This window comes from Diuraphis noxia, unplaced genomic scaffold, assembly GCF_037042655.1.
Source record: "Diuraphis noxia isolate RWA-SAM2 unplaced genomic scaffold, SU_Dnox_SAM2 contig0004, whole genome shotgun sequence".
Taxonomy (NCBI): Eukaryota; Metazoa; Arthropoda; class Insecta; order Hemiptera; family Aphididae; genus Diuraphis; species Diuraphis noxia.
In genome coordinates, this window is record NW_028301714.1 from 62,188,016 (window position 1) to 62,211,963 (window position 23,948).

Here is a 23,948-nt window from a genome sequence, read left to right on the forward strand (position 1 = left end):
TAAACTATACCGTTTTAAAGGTATTTGATCTGTATAAGAGGATTTGGAATTAGTGTTAGAATTCTCCGTAATTTTTTTTTTTGATTTTTAACAGTTCATCTCTATTGTTTTAATGTTTTTAATTTAAACAAAAAACTATGAACACATGACCGTTATTATTCAAATTATAACTGAATAAAATAATCAGTTGATTTTTATATTAAACAAAATAGTTAAAAACTTAATGTCTAGATAGTGTACGTATGTTTAAATATATATATACCTATACATATTATTTTATACTAAAATAATAATTAAACAAATGCAACTGACGGTACCAATAATATAGGTACCTATACAGAGTGTAACAGAAAGACCTGACCAAAAAAAAAAGTATGCTGATTCAACGTATGACGAAAATTATTAATATTATACGATAAGAAAATAATTTAAATAAAATATACGTATGTCAGCAAATTCTGAAAAATATATTTTTTTTAAAGTGATTACGTTCCAAATTAATTTAACCGAAAAAATTCTGAAAAATGAACTACTTGACTTAGATAAATCTTTTTACCATTAAAATTGTTCTTATAATCAGATTCACATACAGGCTATTTTGAATTCATCCAAAAAGTTTTTTTGTTAAAATAATTTTTTTTTTTTCAGTAATAATGAGTAGTATTAAAAAAAAAAAAAAAAAAAAAAAAAAAAATATTAATTTGAACAAAAGGTATTCCAAAAGTCAGTTCTATTTGTTACACATCGTATAATGTAAAATCAAAGAGACATGTTTGCCATTGTGCTACATAAGTGTTTATATTTGAACAAATGAATATTATCGAGACAAAGGAAATCTGTATAATATGTTTACAAATAAACATGCATATGATATGTCAAAAATGAATGATGTTTTATCTTTTTGATTTGAGGTGCATTTTAAAATAGTTTTTTCGAATGGGCTATAAATAATAATAATTTTCATATTCATACGATGAGTATAATTATATAATTATAATTATAAATATGCACTATGAGCTGTCAACAACTAACTTCAGTGTGCATTTTTATAATCACATGTCAAATCGTAAGTAAAAAAAAGATCTATGTTCTTATAATTTACATCTTTTCATATTAAAATATTATATACAAATTCAAATTTAGTTTCAACATAAACCTTTAGCTAAATTATATTGAATTAATTCATTTATTTTAATGAAAGAAATTACTTTTATATATCTAATGGTAAATTCAATACTGCACAAAACGTTTAAAAATATTATATGAATGCAGTTTTCCACACTTCCACAGTATTATTATATTCAACCTATGTAGACCTTTTTTTAATAGATCAGCCCATCCTAATAATATATGTATACCAAATACAGTAAAAGACTTCAATTTCATCATAATAACTGCTTAAACAATTTTCAATTTTCAATTTAGTTTCACTTGAGTTTGATTCTGATCTGTATAAGAAACCAAATCTGTCATCCAATTCTTGATACCTATTTGGATTTTCTTTTATTTAGCTAATATTTGAGAAGTTTCTAGTCGTTGATTTTAATTGAATACTATAATATACTCTCATTAATCCTGTTGAGAATGGAGCTCATCCAAACACATGGGAAAACAGCAGTTTCTTTTTTTTAGTTGTTTTAATAAGTTATTACTTTCAACTCTATATTGAGGCTTCTCATTTTCACTTTCATAAATATTATTAAAACTGATAAAATTATATTATAACCATTCTAAAGAGCTTTAACTGCATTTGCATTAGATTATCATCGAGTCTCAGAATGTGGTTTTAAAATATATGTATTGTATTCTTAAGGTTATCAGTTAATAATTTCAATATTTTTGTAGAAGAAGAAAAAAATACATAGAAAGCCTGAACTAATCCAAAATAGTTGACAGCTTGTATGCAAGATTCAATTGAATTTACACCAACTAAATTAAGTGAATTAAGTTTGCCATTGGGGAAATATTTTTAATTCATGCGTGGACACCAGTGTATTTACCTGCTATATTACTTGCATTATCAAATTACTGACCAATACATTTTTTAATATTTAAGTTCTAATTTTTTAAAAGATCAACAATACTAGATGACAGATACTCAGCAATGTGACCATCAATACTATGAAAAGTCATAAAACGTTCAATAGGTTCACCTATATCATTTACATATCTTAATACCACTGACAACTGATCAGTATGTGTAATATCTGGTGTAGAATCTACAATAAGACCGAAATATTTAGCTTGCTTTACATTTTCTATTATATTATTTAAAACTTTAATTGTCATAATATCTTACATTTTACACTGGTAAGGATTAATTATTATAGTTTTTTGAAATATTATATTTATTTTATAAACTGAAAGTAGTATTCTAGAGAAAAAAAAATGTAAAGTACATGTAAATCTGAGGCCCCCTAATAACGGAGGTCATAGGCAATTGCCTATCCTGGCTAATGGTAAATAATATGGCCCTGTGGTATCAGAGTAACTCAGTCACCGAAAAACGTCACGTTGAGTCCTTGATGAGGTGGAAAGATGAGGTTAGAGGACCGGTTTATTAGTAAAAACTAAAAAGGTCTTTAATTCAATCATAATATATATATATATATATAATGATTATAATGTTGCTTATCGTAACTAGAGTTGTCGAGCAAGTGCTGGAATATAACTTATGTCTAGGCATGTCTAATAATGTTTGCCCGATTTTAGCTTTTTCCTATACCATAAATACTTACATAAGGGTAGGCTTTTACACTGCATCATCTCTGAGACTGTTGTGCAGTGTACACCGATCTTAAAATGTTATAAAAACGCGTATCGACCTGTATAAGTAGAATACATTTTTTTAAATGGAACTTTACACGTGAATACGTAATGCAGTGTACATGCCTAAATTAATATTATACCTTATCATTAAAATGTCTCGTAACCCGCAGGCATACGGCCAATTAAATCCACCGTTTAACATCCTATCATTGTTGACGGGAAACAGAAGCTTGCAGAATCTTAAGCCGCCACCGCCGGGCTACCACTATGAGCCGCTGGAATACGTATATGTAAACTATCCAAGCAATAGGTTCACGATACAATTCGGCCGATCGAACATTGTCAATAAAAGAAATAATGGTGGAAGAAAAAAAAATAAAAAAAGTAAAAATTCTGATGACTTCAATACTAACGACCCTCAGGAGACCGGGACAGCCGATGACACTCCTCCAGAAAATACTGATTAAGCGTAACTTTTATCATAGAGTGTACTGTACAGTGTGGGATTGCGAAACGAAATGGATGGTGGTGGAGTATTTTTTTCAACTTTTCGAAATTTGTAACAAGCAGTTTTATTAATAATGTATTCTTATGGTTTTAATCTAAGAAGTAACAATATATATAACAGTAAATATACTTATATATATATATAAGCTTATAAATAATTAAAGTAAAAATAAATTTATATAGAATATCAATAATACCCTGTAAAATTACTTACATACCCACGTATGCCTTCAAAATGAATCAAAGACAATGTTATATATTATATTTTATACTCAGATATTCTTAACACAGCATTCTTAGAAAGCCTTTTTCAAAACTTTTTTGATTAAAAATCCCACAAATTATAATTACAATAACTTTTATAGTTAACTATAAATACATTAATTCATTCATTTATTAATATATATTTAATGTTTGTTGTTATGCGTTTGCAAAACAAATTTTAAAAGATTAATTTTTTTGGATTTGTAATCAGAATAAATTTTTTTCAAATAATTTTGTTTTTTTATGTATTTCTATTCTACGGATATTTCCTTTATTTTAGATTCCGGGCGAAGCGATGGATGTATTATTGATTTTACAATGATGTGTGTGTTTTTTCTTTTTTTTGTGTGTGTGTAGGTACGCGATAAGTTGTCGAAATAATAATTCTTTGATTTTCAACTTTAGTAGCTTTACCGGTTGGAAAGTAATTCTAGTTGGTGCATTGGGGAGGTCAAATTTGAAATTCCCAGTAGTTTTTAAAAGCATAAAGAAAAACAAAAATATTAAAATTCTACGCAAAATCAATTTTTGAGAAAATCGATGTTAGATATCGGCGTAACTCTAAAACAAATAACCATAGATACATGGCATATTTACTTAATGTTTATGCTGGCATTTACTATTATTATACTAGTATACTATATACTTAACAAAATTTTCAAAATATATTCAATCTTTTTAGTTTTTTTTTTTATAAATGACAACACAGTTTTATTCGTTGGGTAAAAAGGTTCAAAATTTAAGACAATGCTCCTAATATATTGTTAGGACCGCTAAAAAATTATAAAATACATGGACACATTTTTTGTTAATAAGCATTTCAAGTCAGAATTTTGACAAAATACGTAAAAATCACGAAAATTCGCTATTTATTTTGAGTTGGAAATTTATAAAAATTTATTTTTTTTTAAATCTAAAGTTTGCCAATTCAATACAAGATTCAGTCTGAATGAGTCCCATTTGAAGGAGTTTCATCTAGAGGAGTCCCGTTGGCTGAGAGGTGTCATCTAACTTCCTTGTCTTCGTCGTTATTTGGTTTTCTATTTTTTTTATTTTTTATTTTTTCACCGATCGACCAGTCATTATTGTTTTATTTGGGCTTTTGGCAATGTTCGATGCACCGAATTGTATCGAATACGAATCGCTTGGATAGTTTTTCAAGGTGCATTCCACTGGCTCATAACGATAATAGGCTGGCCGTGACCGCAACATACAGCGGTTCATCGAGGATTGTGAGAAGTTATATACAATAAATCGAATTGCCCGGATGCCTGTGGGTTATGAGACATTTTAATGTTAAGGTATATAGAGTATAGACTATAGATATAATAATATACATTTAGATATTATGTACACTGGATCACGTGTATAGTTCGATTTGAAATATTATAATTTATATTCTACTTGTACGGGTAAGTATAACACATTTCCAAAATTTTGACATCGAAGTTTTCGCCATAAACACTGTAGAATATTTTTAAGACAATACAGTGAGAAAGTCTGCACTTATGTATAAATATACTAATATATTATAAACTGTTCGGTTGAACGTTGAATCTGCAATTTTATGATATTTTTCTAAAAAATATTTAGTTCAATTATGTCATTGTACTAGATTTTTTATAAATAATAACCTGCTTAAAAAATTTAAAATATTTAAAAAATATACAATGGCTTCAAAAGTGTCGCATATCCTGAAATCAAGTTTGTATATGTATAAGTTATATGATATTTTCATATATGAACAAAAGTAGATTATTGGAACGTAATGCAAATATTTTACTTACGATTTGACATGTTATGTTGTCATAAATATGCACACAGTTGTTAGTTGTTGACAGGCCATAGTTCATAATAATAATTACCTACTCATCATGACATCATATAGATATTAAATTTGTTATTAAGGAAATTCGATAAACATCTATTTGAATAGCGATTAATAACTGTAGCTCAATTTAAAATGATTAAATTTCATATTATATCTTCGACATATTATATACGCATATTATTATGACTATAGTGTTGTCTCGATAATATTTTATTTGTACAAATAACATGATGGCAAACATATCACTTTGGTTCTGCGTGATATTTTAGGTACCGTCAGTCATTTGTTTAATTATTAAATCTATTTATAAAATTTTACAAATATTCAAACGTATACCTACCTATAATAACGAGTAACGAATTATCGTTAACAGGTCGACTGTCATAAAAATTGAGAGTTGTTATTATTGCTTGCCTATTTCTCTTTTCTTATTCTTGTGTGGCTCTATGTCCGGAAGTAAGCACGAAGATCTAGTTCGGACGACTATTTAGCAGAATTTTAAATTAGGCAGCTGTAAGTTTCTGCTATGTCCGGTCGGGGGATGGTGATCTCATCCCCTAAACAGTATTGTGTGTCCAGAGAAAGATATCACCCGTGATAGGGATTCGAACGTGCGACGGTGTGTGTTGGAACCAACGCCGTAATCCACTCGGCCACTCCGTCCCCCATTATTACCTTTAATCCCACAATATACATTTACCTCTAGGCTATATAGTATGCGTAACGTGTCCATACGTCCCACTTTTGAGCTAAGTGAAAAATTACTACATTTAAAAACACTAAATTTTCCAATATTTTATTCGTTAAGTAAAAAAGCTTCAAAATTTAATAAAAGGCTCCTGATATATAGTTACAATGGTAGTTAAAAAAATATTAAAAATACATAGTCACAGTTTTTTTTAATAAACATTGAAAGTTCAAATTTTAACAAATACATAAAAATCACGAAAATTTGCAATTTATTTTTGGTTAAACATTCATAAAAATGTAATTGTTTAATTCTAAAATTTGAAAATTCAATGGAAGATTCTTCATGAGTTTGTTTACTTTTATCAAATTAAAAATTTCTACCGTAATCTCAAACTAAATTTTTAAGAGCATTTAAATTACAACATTGAATTTTCACTCAATTTCTCTTGTACTGATATTTTTATTTTGTTGTTATTAAAAAATCAATAACTCTAGAAACTTGAAATTTACACCATATCTATATTTTATTAATCTATATACTTGATAAAATTTTAAAAATATTTCAACAATTTTTGAATTATTTATAGACATGAAATTTTCAGATTTTTATCCCATAAAATGTCAATAAAATTTTATTCCAAATTTAATAAAAAACTCAATTATGCAAACCCCACCATGGTCTACCAAAATCATATAAACACAGAACTGGCAGAAAAAAAAAGAAACCTCTCCTGAAATTTTCAAGAACCTGTTCTATGATCTTAAAAGCAATTTATTAGGACAAGTCTTGTCCGACAAGACATATATACCGACGCTTCAAAAAGCGAACAAGGAGTAATAGGAATAGCTATTATAATTGAAAATAACATAACATCAAATAAACTTCGAAAGAACTTCTGAAGCCATCACCATAATATCAGCACTAAAACTTATTGAAAATGATCCACATCAGTATTACAATATTTTCACGGACCCCTTTTGTACCATCAACAGCATCCAAAATAATTTCCTAACAAACGACATTGCCACCATCATCATAAACCAAGTAGAAAAACTAAAAAACCTAAACAAGTAGATCAAATTCATATGGACACCAAGATAATTCTAAAATTAACGGGAACGAACAAGCTGATCAACACGCAAAAAATGCAACACTATCTAAAGCCCCTTAACAAAAATACAGCACAATAATAGACACAAAAATTCAAATTAATATATTAACACGGAACATATGGCAAACCACTGGGTAAACCAAAATAACAAATTAAGGGAAATAAAACAAAATATAAATCCCCAGGGCCGGCGCTAAGTATTTTGCCGCCCTGTGCAGTTAATAAAATGCCGCCCCTTTCAATACTTTTTGCCATATAATTAGTACATAGTATTATTTATTTTATACAAAATGAACAAAATGAATTATAAACTGGACTAAATTGTAGGAGAATAGGAGTTCAAACGGTGAAATAAATAATCAATTTATTTATTTACATTTTACATTGTTACACTTAATATTTTTTTCACAAAAGTTTTTTATTTACATTTATATAAATAAATGGTAGTTCATATTTACAATTAATAATTCATACAACAATAAATATAGAAATAGAGTATACAAGCCATGTTCTTGTGACATTTTCTCCATTACTCATACTTCGTTTGTAATGATGTTGTGTGAATTTTCGTCCTAGATCATCTGAAGGAAATACAAAATTTGCAGTTAACGGAGCAGGAGGGCCTTTTTCAACCAACAATGTTTTAAAGTAGTTATTAATAATTAAAGGCCATTCCGCAGGGTTTGTACTGATAACATTTTCTGTTGAACTTTTGGCTACTGTAGTTTCAGAAGGTACAGTGACATCTTCAACTGAGAAAGAGTCAAAAATCTCACTGAGTTGCATTATAACATTGTCTGTTATATTTTTGGCTACTGTGGTTTCAGAAGGTACAGTAGCATCTATAACTGAGAAAGAGTCAACAACTTCACTAGGTTGTACAACTACAGCATTTGAAATATTTAATGAAGAGGAAGAACTCGTTAAAAAATTTTTGATAGAATTAGACTGTTTTTCAATTACAGCTTCTTTTTCACGTTTTCTCTTCCTATATTCTGCACCCGAAAGTCGCTGTCTACCATCCGACATATTGGCGCTTTCTTAACTTTTTACTACATAAATAATAAATATAATTTGTTAAAAATAAGCATGTCACTAAAACATGGATAAATGATCTTTGAGTCTATATTTAATATTTTTGCCGAGAAACTTGAAAATTGACACTTGTCATTTTCTAACAAAATTCATCTCGAATTTCTTTAAAAAAATTGTGATAGTTTTAAAAAAAGGGTAACTTACTAAAAATTTTTTAAATATATGTATGACGTATGTATACGGTTGAATTACATAAAATGAGAACACAATGTATGAAAATAATACAGTTTTTCAAAACCCCAAATCCAACGCCGCGGTCGCGGCGCAGAGCTAAGTAAAAAAAGAAAGAAACTAGCGCGCGACAACGGTGTATATTACACGAGAGAACCAACTTGTATTTAACCAATGTTATTTTACGAAAATCATGTCGACCACCCTGTAGCCTAAACTAATGAACCAATTGACTTGAAAAGTTCACAAATAGCTCAGTTTGGTGTGTAGATGATTCTGTGAACATTTAAAGTTTATCGGAGTATTACAGCCTTAGTTACATGCTAAAGTATTAACATAATAATTAAGCAAAACGCTATTTTTTTCATCAATTCCACAATGTATATGTATATGTTCCGCGGCGTTGGATGCTTGTGCTGGCCGCCCATTTTTCCCCTTCCACTCGTCGGTTGAAATCACTCGTTGCGTAATCCGTCGTCACGGCGCGGCGCTGCGTTGAACTATCTGGCCGTCTGAATTTCCCTCTCCATGCAACGGGTTTACGAGTGTAATTAATGTGATTATGTGAAACGAAACATTTGATAACCGACAGTTGTAATGTACAGTACCGTGCCCGTTGTACAAATTATATCGTCCAACTTACTGCTCCTACCGACAAGTCTAAAGTGACATTGAAATCTATGTTTGAAATAATTTCAGAACAAGTTCTGATAGATAATATTCTGTGTGAAAATTGTCAAACATATTACCCTCATACACAAACATCACACATATTAAATGGCAACAAATATATATTTTTACAAATACAACTATGGTCAAATTCAACCACAAAAATCACCGACTTAGTCATTAATGGATTACCAAATGAAAAAATAAATATTGATGGCAGCATGTATAAACTACACTCGGTGATTTGCCACCATGGTAATTCAATGGCATCAGCTCATTATACATGCATTATCCGATTTAATAATAAATGGGTTAGATGCAATGATTCTAATATTTATTACGACCGGTGGCCACGTGGTGCTAAAGACGTATATATAATCATTCTCCAGCAATAATTAAAACTTAAATTATATAATATACCTCCCCTCTCCCAAACAAAAACATTTCATCACCGCTTGAAAAGAATTACATATATCTAAAATTTTAATTAAAAAAATGAGTGATATCTCATCAAAAACACTCCGTGTAAAAACATCGCTAAGTAAAAATAAGCACTTAAATTACAAAAGTTGTGATATCAAAAATTGGCTAAGTAATTTCATAAATTCATTAATAAAAAAGTATTTATAACTGTTTGTATTTATTGTACCTTGTTAATTTATTCAGTGCAAATAATTGTACTTAGCTTGGCGCAGTTACTATTATTTATGTCTCTATAACTAAGAACCCAAATGTCTCGATTTCTACATAAATATTCGCTTCATTTTGCGTATTTTTACTATAGTTAAACTATAGAACAATACAAATATTTAAATACATTCTTCTAGTACCCGCCAAGCTAAGTACAATTATTTGCACTGAATAAATTAACAAGGTACAATAAATACAAACAGTTATAAATACTTTTTTATTAATGAATTTATGAAATTACTTAGCCAATTTTTGATATCACAACTTTTGTAATTTAAGTGCTTATTTTTACTTAGCGATGTTTTTACACGGAGTGTTTTTGATGAGATAAACAATACAATTATTATTATTGACTATCCTAATTCCTAGAGTCAACCCAAATAATAAAATAATAATGTAGCTAATAGGTTTTTAATTTTGAAAATTAAAAATTCACTTCCTAAATATATTAGGAATATATATAAATACATTCAAAATTTAAAATCAGATATCGGGATGTATTCTTTTTTCTTAATTTTTCATTGTATTTACATAAATTACCTACTTAATATTAATAATATTACAATTATTTAAAATAAAAAAAATACTCACCAAATTATTAATATTAAAATATGACGTGTTGAATGTTGAATGTTGATCGACTAAATAATATGCACAATGCACAGCACTCTATAATCGTTGACACTACGACTCGTAGACAAATGACAATATACTAGGTACGTATAGTTCGATAGTTGTCAATCGTTATAAGTAAACTATAGTTTGTATCGCTGACAATAAATTACGATTATTGATTATTGTATATACGATTTTGGGGATCTTTATCATGATTTGATTCGGTTCATGTTTGCTAATTGGAAACCATAAAGATATTAGATAATCGCGAAGCACGCCGAGCGACAATGCTAGCCCGCACATTATATTATATCTAATTATCTACTAATAATTCTTACTTAAGTACTACATACAATGACATAGTTCCAGTCAAAATAATATAATGAGCATTATTTTAATTTTAGATTTACAGTGAGTAATGGTGAAAAATACATATTTTTATTTATAAACAATGCCGCCCCTAAAATTCCAAAAAAAATTGCCGCCCTGTGCGATCGCACAGGTCACACGTGCCTTCCGCCGGCCCTGTAAATCCCTGCAGGACACAATCAAAAATAATAATTATAATAACCAGATTAAGAATCCCTCCTCACAACACTAATAATTATTTTAAGTTCAAATGCGGATGTAATTATATATTAAATAATCGAGACTAGCAATTTTAGTTATATTGTTGTAATTTAAAAATATTATTCGCCGGTTCTTAAAATTTAGATTTATATATTATATAGAATATATAGATATAGATATATATATATGTACATTTAGAAATTAGAGTATACTTCATATTCTAATATTAATATATAATGTCTTCTTGTCGTTAATGACTTATATTAATACTTATTATTTTAAAATAAATTATATGTACCTACTATGAATTACTGAGTGAGTCAGGTACATAATGAATCTGATTTGATTAATTTGGAATTTATTTTATAGGAACCTACATTTTTTTTAAATTTTTTTTTGAACAATAACAATATATTTAATATAGTATATAACATATCCTAGACTGGCGAGCCGCCTCCACTCAGAATCATTTTTTGTATACAATGATATCATATTATTGAATTCAAATTTAATACTATCCATTACAGCAGTAGCTCATTTGTAAACTACTGTATAGCAGAGCGCCATCCACTTACCCACTTTTTTTTTTTGTACATAATAACATTACTTCACGCATCAAATTTCGAGGGATGGCAAAATATTTAAACTATCTATCTGAAAATAAAATGTTACAATGGTTTTTATCAATAACTTTTTTAGTCCAATACCTAAGAAAAAATTAAAAAATAAATATTTAAAAGTTTATACCATTAAAATATTTTTATTTTTATTGTTTATATGGGGACATGGGTATTTATGGGTACATAAACAAGTTAAACTACTAGAATATTTTTTTGCTGGTTATGAGAATGGGGGTGGGAGTCAGGTTAGGCTAACCCAATTGTTTGTCTCCCCCCCCCCCCCCCCCCCCGTAGAACAAAATCATAACTACGTCACTGGTGAGAGTAAGTGGAAAAATATTTTGCTCCATGGCATCATTAGACCTTAAGAAGGCTTTTTTTTTAGCTCGAATCTATTATCATACCACTCGGTATTGATTTAAAAGTTAACAACTAGCATTACTATAATAACACATAAGAATATTTTTGGCAAAAATTGGTTCAACTTACCATATTACCGTCTAGAAATAAAAATAAATGTATAACAAAATAAATCGTTCAAAATATAGACTGACAGTGTTTTCCGCTCTGAATATTTTTTAGTATCCAATAATTTATCTATGAATTCCAAATCAACATATAAATCATATTATGATGTAGGTATTTATGATTTATATAATTTTAAACAACATATTTAAAAATAATACAGACAAATAAAATTTTAGTCGTACTATAAAACTGTGTGCCATTGCCCATTGAATACCTACACAAGCAATATACTTAAATAAATATACATAACCCTTCTAGCTTATATTTAAATAAAAACTGGAACAAATAAAAATAATAATTTGAATACAATAGTTTTTTATATTATTTAAGTATGAAACGAATGTTAATTACAATTAATCCATTGTTGGTGTTGGTGATGTAGTTGGTGTAATTGGTGTAGATGGCGTCTTTATTTTAATAATACATTTGCTTCAATAGCTTTAACTATGAAATAGTTCGTAATTACTTCGAGAACGTTGATTAGTTTATTTACACGGTCACCAGAATATTGTTCATCAATGCCCAATTCTTCTGTTACAGCTTTAAAGGTTTTTCTGTTTTTGTGGTTAGTGTTAAGGTTAGGTAATGATTTTAGTAAATCTTCGATGTGTTTCAGTAACTCTTTGCCATCAAGTGTATTTACAAAGTCAGCCTAAAACCAGTATATATATTATTAATATTTACGATATTGAATATAATATGGTATTTAATAAATGATTTATTTTAGGTTCTCAAGTAAATAAGTTATCTTGTTTAAAGATTATTGGAACTTAAAAAAAATAAACTATTTTCATAGAGCAAAATAGGTACACACTAATGAAAATAAACAAACACTATAGGAGGGTTGAGATCGATATAACTAAAGCCTATTATACACATTTATTCGACAGTTTCAGTAGACAGGAAGAAAGTCATTAGTCGTATAGAGCACATAAACCATACAGGCCTTCAATTGAAAATTTGAAAAATTAATAAATTGAACCATGTCTAAGTATCTGTAAAATATTTATATACAGTTAGAAATTTGAGGTCAACAAATCCCAAAAAACTGTTTAACTGTATCAATGGGAAATGGCTGTAAAGTTGAGTAAAGTTGCAAATTTCAAAAGATACGTTGCAAATTGTTGCAATTCAGTTGCAAAATATTGGCACTGATTTGAAGTCGATACCTCAAAGTGGGGGTGCTACGTGAAGTTGGCACCCCCCATCAGGAAATCGGATTTTCCGGAGAATGAGTAAAGTTGCAAATTTCAAAAGATACGTTGAAAATTGTTGCAATTCAGTTGCAAAATATTGGCACTGGTTTGAAGTCGATATCTCAAAGTGGGGGTGCCAACTTCACGGACGTGTATATAGTCACGATTTTAGCATTAGTTATTATCACATTGTCAAACAATGATGGGTACACTAAAAATTTACAATTTTTATATGTTGACAATTTAAACCATAGCGTTATGTAACTTAAAAACTAAAAAGGAACTTTTTATTATCAAGTTATGTTATACTAAATAACCAAGTTTTTTTTACTTCCAAATACAAATTTTTCACGCGTAATTGAAAAAATCAAAAAATTTCAAACGTCCATGAATAGTGCAAAGAAAACCAAAATTTAAAAGTGTAGACAATTTTAATATCATTATTTATTTTAAAAAATGAATACTTCACAGTTATTCATTTTTTGATTATAAAAACGTGATTTGCAATTGCGAACGTGCTTTGTATTTGTAAAAATGTAACACGAATTAACTTACTTGTAAAACCATGGATTCTTGCATAACTTTGTTAAAATCTTCTTCTTTTAATTCAACATTATCGTCTATCGTGATATTGTCATCATCATAATCGTCATCATCATCAGCATCATCAACATCATCATCATCAGCACCATCATCATCATCAACATCATCCATATTTTCATCACCATTATCATAATCGTAAGATTCCATATCAGAGTCATTCTTCCAGTTTTCTTCGCTAATTAATTCATTTTTCATCTCAGTTATTATTTCATTAACTTTATAATTTCTATTTTTTAATAGTTTATTTTTGGGTATGACATATTTTTTATCATTAATTGCTCGGCGGATCGGTTCCACATCACTTTCATACGTTTTCGTAACAATCGTTTTGGTTAAGGGGATTTGAGAATTTTCTATATACGTTTGTGTTAATGTTGTCTCAATTTGGTTTTCTTTGTTTTCAGTTTGGGGTTCGTCGACACTGTTCATAAAACTATTCATTTTTTTTTTCATTTGATCGAAAATACTATGCGTTTCTGCCAATGAATCGGTTTTTTCTTCGTTCGAGAAATAATTTGTAATTTGTCCAATATGTGATTTAAAAGCATCTTTCAACTTTCCATAAATGTCAGTTGCATATTGACCAACCATATTACGAATATCGGATTGGGACTAAAAATAAAACACAATAATGTTATTTACATAAACAAGCACTAGATTTTGAATTATTTTTATAATAACAACATCAACTATTTACCGTCTTTGAACTAGAAAACTGAAATTGCAGGTGTAAAGATTAAAAGCTATCTAAATTTTTTAACTTACAATTCATAAAATAGTGTATAATATAGGTATTAGGTAAACCTACTGGGACTTCTTCAAATGTTTAAAAACAATTGAACAATGTATTTCAACTGTGACTAATTATGACTATTATGCCTTATCAAAGATAATTTTTTGGATAACTACATGCTATACAAGTGAATATGAATAACTATGTAAATAATAACTTAATTGATGAGGTGAGTAAATCTTTTTTTCGTCGATGCCTAAAGCAGTAATTCACCTAGTGGGAATTTTTTAGAAGAAGCGTTTTACTTAAGAGGATGGCGAATCTTCTTCCACTTGTATTTGTATAAATTGTAAAACGAATACTGCTCTTACGATTATTTTCGAAAGGCCTGGGTATATATCGTCATAATATTACTCAGCTATTACCAATTTATTATTATTATTTTTGTAGGGGGATTCCTTGATAAGAGAGTAGATCATGAACACGCTCCAAATGCAGCCGGATTAGAACCAGAAAAGGTAATAGAACAACCAAAAAAACTAGTGATTCTACTCAGACAACAAGGAATATGATTAGCGAGACATACCCTCAGTCATCTATGCCAATTGCAGCTAAGTTACCTTCAACTGTTGCGCTTAAGAGTAGGACAATTCAACGTTCTCAAAATCGAAATAATGTACCTCCGCCCATCCTTGTGACTATTGATTATTTAGTAATACCTATTGAATACACACTAATTTTAAGTAATTTACGTTTTTTGCTATATTACAGTAAAAATAATGAACATTGGGATATTAATAACAGTATATTGATAATTGATATCCACAACAAATAAAAATTTAAATAGGTATACTTAACGACTCCGAAATATGGTTTGCCGATGGAATGATTAAATCTGTACACAATATATTTAATCAACTGTATACTATTCACCGTAACATTGACAGCACTGTTTATATATATATATAAATGTTTAATAAAAACGAAAAAAGTTATTTCGAAGTACTAAATCAAATTAATATACTCAAACCAAATTTACCAAAAGCTATTGTGATAGATTTCGAACAGGCATTTATAGAATCATTTGAAGAATTTTACACTGATTTTAAAATTTAAAAGACATCGATGTTTTATCATTTTATTCAGTGTTTATGGCAAAAATTGCAATCGCGTGGATTAAAGAATAGGTATTCCACAGACGTAATATTTTCCCTCGAATTAAAAAAATTATCGACTCTTGCTTTTGTATCTATTAATAATGTTATTTCTGCATTTGAAGAACTAATTAACTCCAACTATTACGTAGAAAATGATTAAGATTTATAAATAGTCGTTGATTATTTTGAGAACACGCGGATAGGGAGACACGTGGTGGTAGGCGAAGAGCATCTACTTTTCCAATTAAAATATGGAATATGTTTGATGTATAATCCAAGGACAAATAATGCAGGAGAAGAATGACACAGAGCGTTTAATTCTGCACTGGCAGCTAACCGTGTAACAGAGTGAAAGTTCGTATTATAAATATGGTAAAGCAAGAACATGGTCTACAGGAGGCCAAAATAGAACATCATACAGCTGGTGTACCTCAACAAAAAAAAGGCAAAACTATAAAAATTTGGACGAGCGGTTAATTGCTGTTATGAGAGAATATGATGAAACTATAATAACAATAAATATTTAAAATCAATAGTACATAACTTAGTATTATAGTAAGCATAATAATTTTAGACTAAAAACTACCATTCAATTTTTTTTTAATTAATTAAAAATGTTTTAATTCATTTTTTGTATTCTATAAATATATTAATATCTTTTTAACTTGTATAAAAAGGTTTAAATTTTGAATTAATAGTTACGCGAATATTTAGACCGGGATATTTTTACATGGGATATTTTTTCATGGATTATTTTTGCGGGGATATTTTGATTGGATTATTTTTTACCAGTATATGGGTAGTGAGGTTTTTGAAAATCTAAAAATGGGTAGAGTGCGTTGTGTAAAAAAGGTTGGAAATTACTGATTTTCGTCTATAATCAATACATGTTGATACAAAATATTATAAAATATACGCGTACCTGATCTCCGTTGACTTGGGCATTGGCGTTGTCCGAGGCCCCTAGCGTGGTGAGTAGCGCCACGTTCAAGGACAACGTTACCACGTCACGCATCGACAAGTCGGGCATGATGTACTTGGTCAACTTGTTCACCAGTGGCAGGTACGGAGCAGCTTCCACCAAACTTTTCTTCACATCTGACCCGATAGCCACGATTTGAATCTCTTTAGACGATTGCATCATATCCAGGAAGCTGTTGTAGGCCTCATTGACAGTCGCAGTTATCCCGGGCTTGACGGTGGTTGAGAGGTCAGCGTCCGAGGTAACGGTTGTATTCTCGACACCGTTTTTATCATCGTCTTCGTGAACGAACTCCATGTTCGGCATCGGAATTTTAAACGAGGAGAAAAATCCCCGTTTCCTCCTCAAGATATTATACAAGTCGTCGAATTTAAGTAATTCGATTTTGGACGATTCGCTGACATCGGATATGACGTCATTCGATAATATATACTCGTCATATTTATGTTTAATCTGAATTCCATGCACCTATTATTATGATATTTACGTAAACGTGGTGTATAATATTATTATTTAACATAATAAATATAATAGATCTATATACTTTATATATTAAACGAAAATCAATCAATAATAATCACATTAATAATTTAGACGATATATTATTAAAGGAACGGTCGTACTTATATGTGTGTGTAGTGTGTACGGCCGTTAGTACGTGCGTTGCTTTCATATTACAATTATTATTACCTATAGATCTAAATAAATTTCTTATAATTTTGGACCTTCAATAGACAAACGCAATGTTGACCCGAAAGAATTTACAATGGGGAGGAATAGTTTACTACCACTCGTTTGCATTTTATGATTAATGTACTTGTTATTTAAATAAGTAATAAAATCCTCTGAACAGAGAACACGCCTGACACATGCAGTGGTGACCGAGCTGTGGTAAACTCTTCCGATTGTATGGCTAAATCTCTCGGGTCAACATTGTGTATAGTTGACATTACTCGTTAGCTGGTAGACGGAAGTGTTGTTCGACTTACAACATTGCATGCGATTACGAAGACCACAACAGCATAGTGATGGAAACAGTTCATAATTCGTAGTCGATACAGTGAATGTGGTGGCGTACGGTGTACTTATACGGTGTAGTCGTGTAGATGATAATATATAATATTATTGTACATAGGCTTATAATCAGATTTTATGATGCTACTCGGTCACGTCACGACATACAATTTTTAAAAACGCGATCTAAATAAAATTATTATCATAATATTATCGGTAGACATTTATAGCGTTCATGATGCGTGGTTTTACATACAAACTCATCTGTAGGTGACAAAAAGTATTATTCATTTGTGCAAACATAAGTACATTAGGTAAGCAACATATTACATGATAAACGCTGTCAAACCGTGACATTTCAGTTTTATTATAGGAATATGACGCACATACTTTTTACCTTTATGAAGAGCGGGCCGTGTGGGGGCATATACATTTATATTATTTTTTGTTAACAAAATCAAATTTCATTCGCATGTATTTATATGGTCGCATTTATCATTTAATTGTGTGGTATACAATGAGAAAAAAAACGACGAGTTCATTCTTGCAAATTTTACTAATTATTATGATATAATATCATGTATTTTGGTGTACCCAAACAACTATTTTAATGTCACACTATTGACCTTATATTGTTATTTCCCATGTAAAAATATATTTTTTTAAATTTGGATTTTTAATATTTATAGTTCTAGGTAGGATTTTTAGGAAATTGGTACCTGCTCATGATGCTATAATTTTGAAAAAATATCCTACTTTTAATTGTAGTCTTGTATAATTTTATCATTTATATTTCATAAACAAAGCAAATAAGATAAGTATAAAAAACTATTTAAGTTTTGGTTGTATAAGTTAATACTACTCCGATCATCTAAATTTAAAGCCTAACCTTAATTAAATCTAAAATAACCTGCTCATAATAATTTAATATTCAATATTTATACATTGACGTTTTTATTAAAATATTAGAAGAAATATGAAATTAAAAATATGGATTGCCTATACCATTTAAAAGTAAAAGCATTTTTTGATGGTTGGTAACTTGGTTGATGAGTGTTCTAAGTAAGAATAATCGTGGGATTTTATTTGGTACAATCACAATATGTTCAAAAACAAAATTAAAATTTTTGATTTAATCAATCAACATTTTCGTTTGAAAACAATGACATTTTAATATGTATGCCTATTGTATGTATACCTTAATACCTACATATACCTTTTTTTTTCTTGTTCAAAAACCAGGAACGGGTGGAAACTGTTCAACACAATACTACCTATCTATACCTACACTTATATACGGTTATGCCTAGCGATTATATTGAATTGAGTCCACGCTACTTTTATGTGTTTGAATTGAGCCGTATAGCTAAAATTTCATAACACTTGTTAAGTCGGTGACCTTGAATCTTGCACATCATATTATAGCTGTTAGCAATACTGCATAAAAGTAATGAGGCTGTTTGTCGTTTGCTATGTAGTGGTTTTGATGGACTGTATTTTGGAATGGTAGTAATAGGTATAATAATTGAAACTAAATTCTTATGTGATTACCGGTTGACGCCACACGAGAATGATCTTTTTTGTTCATTCGCCTTACCGTATATGGGTTTAGATTTTTTTTTCTTTGATTGTGTAGTATACAGTGTTGTGATTTTGTACGGTTTTGTTGTTACTTTATCACGTCCACCTGCACTGAACTGGCCAGCACCTGCCGCTTTACAAAACTTGGTCAAAATAAAAAATGTTGCGAAGTCCTCGACGGTTAGATAATCGTTGGTGTCGACTATAATAGTTCCCACTGGCCTTAGTAGAACATCCAATTTTTTTTTAAATAAGTATAATAATACTGGGTCCCATTGGTTAACAGCATACTTCTGAGTTTTTAATGCTCAATAATTGTGTATTTGTGTTCAATAATTGTCATATTGATTTTGAGTCACCCAGCATGGCTTTCTGCGCTGTCAAAAGCTGGTCTTGTGCTATTGTGCGCCTATTTGAATATCGCTTGTCCAAAATCTTCAATGCGAGTTCGTAGTTTTCATTACTAAGCATTCAATTGTTATAAGTTTCAACGGTTGGCCTTCTAAGTACGCCTTTAAATAGCTAAACTTAATTACCGTTTTAAAAACTTCATTATTATGTACTAGCACATCGAACTGGTTGCGGAAACTCGTAGATTTTTTTTGGTCGCCATTGAAGTGAGGTACTGGCAATTTGTCTACCGGAATATTGACTTGAGGAACTTTTTTCTACATAAACGTTTGGTTTAAACAAGCTTCGGTAATTGACTCTGGTAAATAACCAATATATTTTTCTTCAAAATTAGCACGTACTTTTTCTGTGTCTATTCCGTCTAGTCCGCTTGTGCCGCCTTTACACTGATGACGTATAAGATGTGTTTCAAACTCGTTAGATATGCTTTCTAACGATGCGTACATTATTCTGAATTTTGACATCGCAGCAGCGCCGTCGTTAGGTTTTGCGAGGCCCTGGCAAAATCTTTAAAACTGACCACAATCACGTTTAATAAATTGTTTACTAATCAATTAAAATTAAATTTTATACTTTTATTTATACATGCGAATGAAATATTTAAGAGTTAATTTCTAAAAAGTATTAAATATTTTTAGTTTAAACTGTTTAATAACTAATATTACAAATATTGATGAATCAAAAAAAATTACAATTACAAATGATAATATTCTGTACTCGTAATTTAAATGTTGGTATTCCTTTATTTTTCAAATGTCCTCTCGGTGATGGCCATCAGAAAAATAATAGTGTTAAACATAACGGCGATATCGCGATGATCTAATAAATAAAAATCTAGTACTAGTATAAACATTTTCATTGTACTTCTGTCTTTTAATAGGTATAATAGGTATATACACCCAAATATCTATTAAAGATATATTTAGAAAATTATGGTAAACATGATAAACGTGTGTAATCGTATCTTATCTGTAATACACAATATACTAGAAACTATAAAAATAGAATGGACAACGCGCGGGCAATTCCTTAATTTAAATTTCTACATCGATCAACCAATATTTTGATACTCAGAAACATAAAATATTGAAATTCAATAATTGATTTTATTACAATTAAATATCATAATATTACTAATATTATTATTATAACAAATATTGTTTAATAAATTATTATATTAGATTTTAAGCATATCATATTATTATGGTTTACAAAAAATATGGTTAAAAGAGCGAGGCCCCGGCAAATGTCCGATTTGCCGGGTTCACGCGACGGCGCTGCCTCGCAGTCTTCGACTGGTCTTTAGCAAGTGCTTCACCGGTCATACACGCGTTGTACTTTATTCTGCAACCCAACTAATCGTTCTTCTGACTCTACGTATACACCCATTGCAGTGGTGTTAAGATAAATTATTGTATTTTAATGGCTAATTGCAGAAAGTGATCCACATTGGATATGTCCACTTTTCATATTAGTGATTAATCCCTACAACCCAAGTGGCCAAGTAATTGTTAAAGTTCTCGAACTAAGAATCAATAAAAAAAAAATAAAATAATAATGATATTGTATAGTGTTTATAATCAATGTCTATGCATTGAAACAAAAACAATTTTTTGTCCGGGCAACGCTGATTGGCAAATAATAAATACATAACTACGAATGAACTGTTATTTTATTCAATAGATATCTTGAATACAGTTAATTTCAATATAATATATAGTATACACTGACTGTGAATAAAAGCGTTATATATAACAATGTCAAAAAGATTATTATTTGCAGGCCTTACGTTTGGCACAATAAGTGCTATTGGAGTATTATATCATTACATAACCAAACGGAAGCAATTATCAACTGATAATCACGTGCAAATTGTAAAGGTAATCAAAATATTTATTTATTTGTGTCCTATTTATTTTAATTTGTACAGTCTGTATAAATGGACATTTAGAGGGTTTGGTTGGCTAGATTATAGGTAAAAACTATGTGTAATGCACTTATGCAGTTGGTATATGAGATTAATTATTTTGTAAAACTAAATCTTGATAGTATCTTTTCTATTAATAGGACGATGGTGAAAATGACGAATCATCGGGAAGAAGAATTGAAATAATTGATAAAAATTTAAATAATGTCATAAAAGAACAAACATTACATTTTTTAGAAGGTTAGTTTTTCATATACATAAAATATATTGAGTATTAATTATATTTTAACCAAAAATAATTTCATATTAGATAAAAAGTTACCCAACAATAATGTGGAATTCATAAAAATTAATATTATAATACATATTATATCGACCTACCTACAATAGTAATTAACAATATTTCTAACATTACTTTCGTCTAGGAAGCGAATCGAGGAAAAAACTTGAAATTCCCTTCTACGAGGATTTACCAAACTCAAGCATACTTACTACACTTAGAGGGTTTGGTTGGCTAGATTATAGGTAAACACTATGTGTAATGCAGTTAATATATATGATTATAATTATTTTGTAGAACTAAATATTGACAGTATCTTTTCTATTAATAGGACGATGGTGTACCCAACAATAATGCGGAATCCATAAAAAGTAATATTATAATACATATTATATCGACCTACCTACAATAGTAATAAACAATATTTTTAACTTAACGTTCGTTTAGGAAGCGAATCGAGGAAAAAACTTGAAATTCCCTTCTACGAGGATTTACCAAACTCAAGCATACTTACTACACTTAGAGGGTTTGGTTGGCTAGATTATAGGTAAACACTATGTGTAATGCAGTTGATATATGAGATTAATTATTTTGTAGAACTAAATATTGACAGTATCTTTTCTATTAATAGGACGATGGTGTACCCAACAATAATGCGGAATCCATAAAAAGTAATATTATAATACATATTATATCGACCTACCTACAATAGTAATTAACAATATTTTTAACTTAACGTTCGTTTAGGAAACGGATCGGAAAATAAACTTGAAATTCAGTTTTCGTGCATCACTGTGAAAAATTTGATAATAGACGGTTGGTCAAAAAGCTTACAGTGTTTCACGGAATGAGAAATGTATAACCAAAACCTATGCATACAGTTTAAAAAATCATCACTCCGTAATCCTCTTCCGGATATATCTCAATACCGACAGGTACGGCGTAGGGGTGGTGGTCGGTCGTCGGTTGGCCCGTGGTTCCGGTTGCTAGAGATCCGTGCATGTAATATTACCTCCGTTACAACGGAATCCGGGAGGGTTGGGCTCATCGCCTACTGCTGATGTAGATCGGGTGTTGGCTGGGGAGGTAGTTGTTTCGGATGTGGGTGGTGCCCGTTTCTCCTGCAAGCGGTGTTGTTGTAAATTTTGTAACCTAATTTATTATTGCTGTTTTGAAGGACATCCGGTCTTCCCAACCCCGTTTGTAAGCGGCCCACAGCGCTGGGTCTGACTGTAGTTCTGATGGCGTCATCTGCTGCACCAGTTCCGACTGCAATGTTGTGTTGGTGGCCGCGTCCGTGTTGGTTGCCCTGCTGAACGGTTGCTGGTCGCATTCCAACAGTTCGGCCGTTTCTTGGAAGGTGGTGGTGGTGGTGATGTTGGTGTATAGCGCTGTTCAGACTGTAATAAAGATAACTATACAATATTATGCTGTTGTTGGTTTGTGATGATCGCTTCCGCGTAAAGCGTCAATGTGTGTAAATTCGATGAATTCGATTTAGATAGATTAAAAAAATTAAAAAACTCACGAGTATACAGTCCAATGTAGAATCCATCAGTGTCTCCGGGGCAGCCGGGCCTGCATCGATTTGATTGGCGTGCGGCACGTCCGTTCGCTGGATCATAACCTCGTAGTTAGTGGACTGTGCAGGGATGGCCATTAACATCGGTTGGTGGCCGTCATCCACACAGGAACCGGTATCGATTTCACTAATCACGGGTTCTGCTACAGCCTGTACGCCGAGGTCTCCGGAACCAGAACGCTTCATCGTGGGCCCGGCATAACAAAATAAGTGCCGGATAAAACGCTTCGTTTTTTTCCACGACGAAACTTTCTCAGCCTTAGCCAATATGGTGTTCGGACCTATTACTTCACCCTCGGAATCGAATTGTATTGTCGGGTTAGGAGTTCCCGCTGAGCCACTGATTTGAAT

General features: G+C 30.3%; 3 protein-coding genes, 1 long non-coding RNA gene and 1 pseudogene across 6 annotated transcripts; 1 reads left to right on the top strand and 4 right to left on the bottom strand.

Annotated features, from left to right (window-relative positions):
• Positions 1-918: 918 nt before the first annotated feature.
• Positions 919-3,470, top strand: LOC107170331 (uncharacterized). Its single transcript, XM_015520419.2, has 2 exons — positions 919-1,066; positions 2,940-3,470. The coding sequence occupies exons 1-2, from the start codon at positions 1,013-1,015 to the stop codon at positions 3,234-3,236; spliced, it is 351 nt and encodes a 116-aa protein (XP_015375905.1). The 5' UTR covers positions 919-1,012; the 3' UTR covers positions 3,237-3,470.
• Positions 3,471-4,275: 805 nt separating this feature from the next.
• Positions 4,276-5,455, bottom strand: LOC149056310 (uncharacterized). The gene is made up of 3 exons (XR_016191679.1): positions 5,328-5,455; positions 4,878-5,004; positions 4,276-4,811 (listed from the first exon to the last, which is right to left on the bottom strand). It is a non-coding gene; the product is annotated as an uncharacterized LOC149056310 (long non-coding RNA).
• Positions 5,456-7,561: 2,106 nt separating this feature from the next.
• On the bottom strand, positions 7,562-11,883 carry LOC149056311 (uncharacterized). Of its 2 annotated transcripts, none has more exons than XM_089226757.1 (2): positions 10,390-11,883; positions 7,562-8,225 (listed from the first exon to the last, which is right to left on the bottom strand). In XM_089226757.1, exon 2 carries the CDS (start codon positions 8,200-8,202, stop codon positions 7,642-7,644), a length of 561 nt encoding a protein of 186 aa, XP_089082883.1. In that variant the 5' UTR covers positions 8,203-8,225; positions 10,390-11,883; the 3' UTR covers positions 7,562-7,641. The 2 variants fall into 2 exon arrangements, with proteins under 2 accessions (XP_089082883.1, XP_089082882.1); XM_089226756.1 differs by having other exon boundaries at positions 7,562-9,099.
• Positions 11,884-12,429: 546 nt separating this feature from the next.
• On the bottom strand, positions 12,430-18,052 carry LOC107170330 (uncharacterized; annotated as a pseudogene). Its single transcript, XR_016191570.1, has 4 exons — positions 17,792-18,052; positions 16,743-17,270; positions 13,883-14,542; positions 12,430-12,783 (listed from the first exon to the last, which is right to left on the bottom strand). The product of XR_016191570.1 is annotated as an uncharacterized LOC107170330 (transcript).
• A 5,158-nt stretch (positions 18,053-23,210) lies between these two features.
• Positions 23,211-23,854, bottom strand: LOC149056312 (uncharacterized). Its single transcript, XM_089227904.1, has 2 exons — positions 23,544-23,854; positions 23,211-23,415 (listed from the first exon to the last, which is right to left on the bottom strand). The coding sequence occupies exons 1-2, from the start codon at positions 23,781-23,783 to the stop codon at positions 23,263-23,265; spliced, it is 393 nt and encodes a 130-aa protein (XP_089084030.1). The 5' UTR covers positions 23,784-23,854; the 3' UTR covers positions 23,211-23,262.
• Between the last annotated feature and the right edge of the window lie 94 nt (positions 23,855-23,948).

Excerpts from the sequence above, each read along its gene's own strand:
- LOC107170331 (XM_015520419.2), top strand. The coding sequence starts at position 1,013 with ATGAGCTGTCAACAACTAACTTCAGTGTGCATTTTTATAATCACATGT. Across the intron at positions 1,067-2,939 it reads TTATAATCACATGTCAAATC|GCATACGGCCAATTAAATCC; the intron begins GTAAGTAAAAAA and ends CGTAACCCGCAG.
- LOC149056311 (XM_089226757.1), bottom strand. The coding sequence starts at position 8,202 with ATGTCGGATGGTAGACAGCGACTTTCGGGTGCAGAATATAGGAAGAGA.
- LOC149056312 (XM_089227904.1), bottom strand. The coding sequence starts at position 23,783 with ATGAAGCGTTCTGGTTCCGGAGACCTCGGCGTACAGGCTGTAGCAGAA. Across the intron at positions 23,416-23,543 it reads CTACATTGGACTGTATACTC|TCTGAACAGCGCTATACACC; the intron begins GTGAGTTTTTTA and ends TCTTTATTACAG.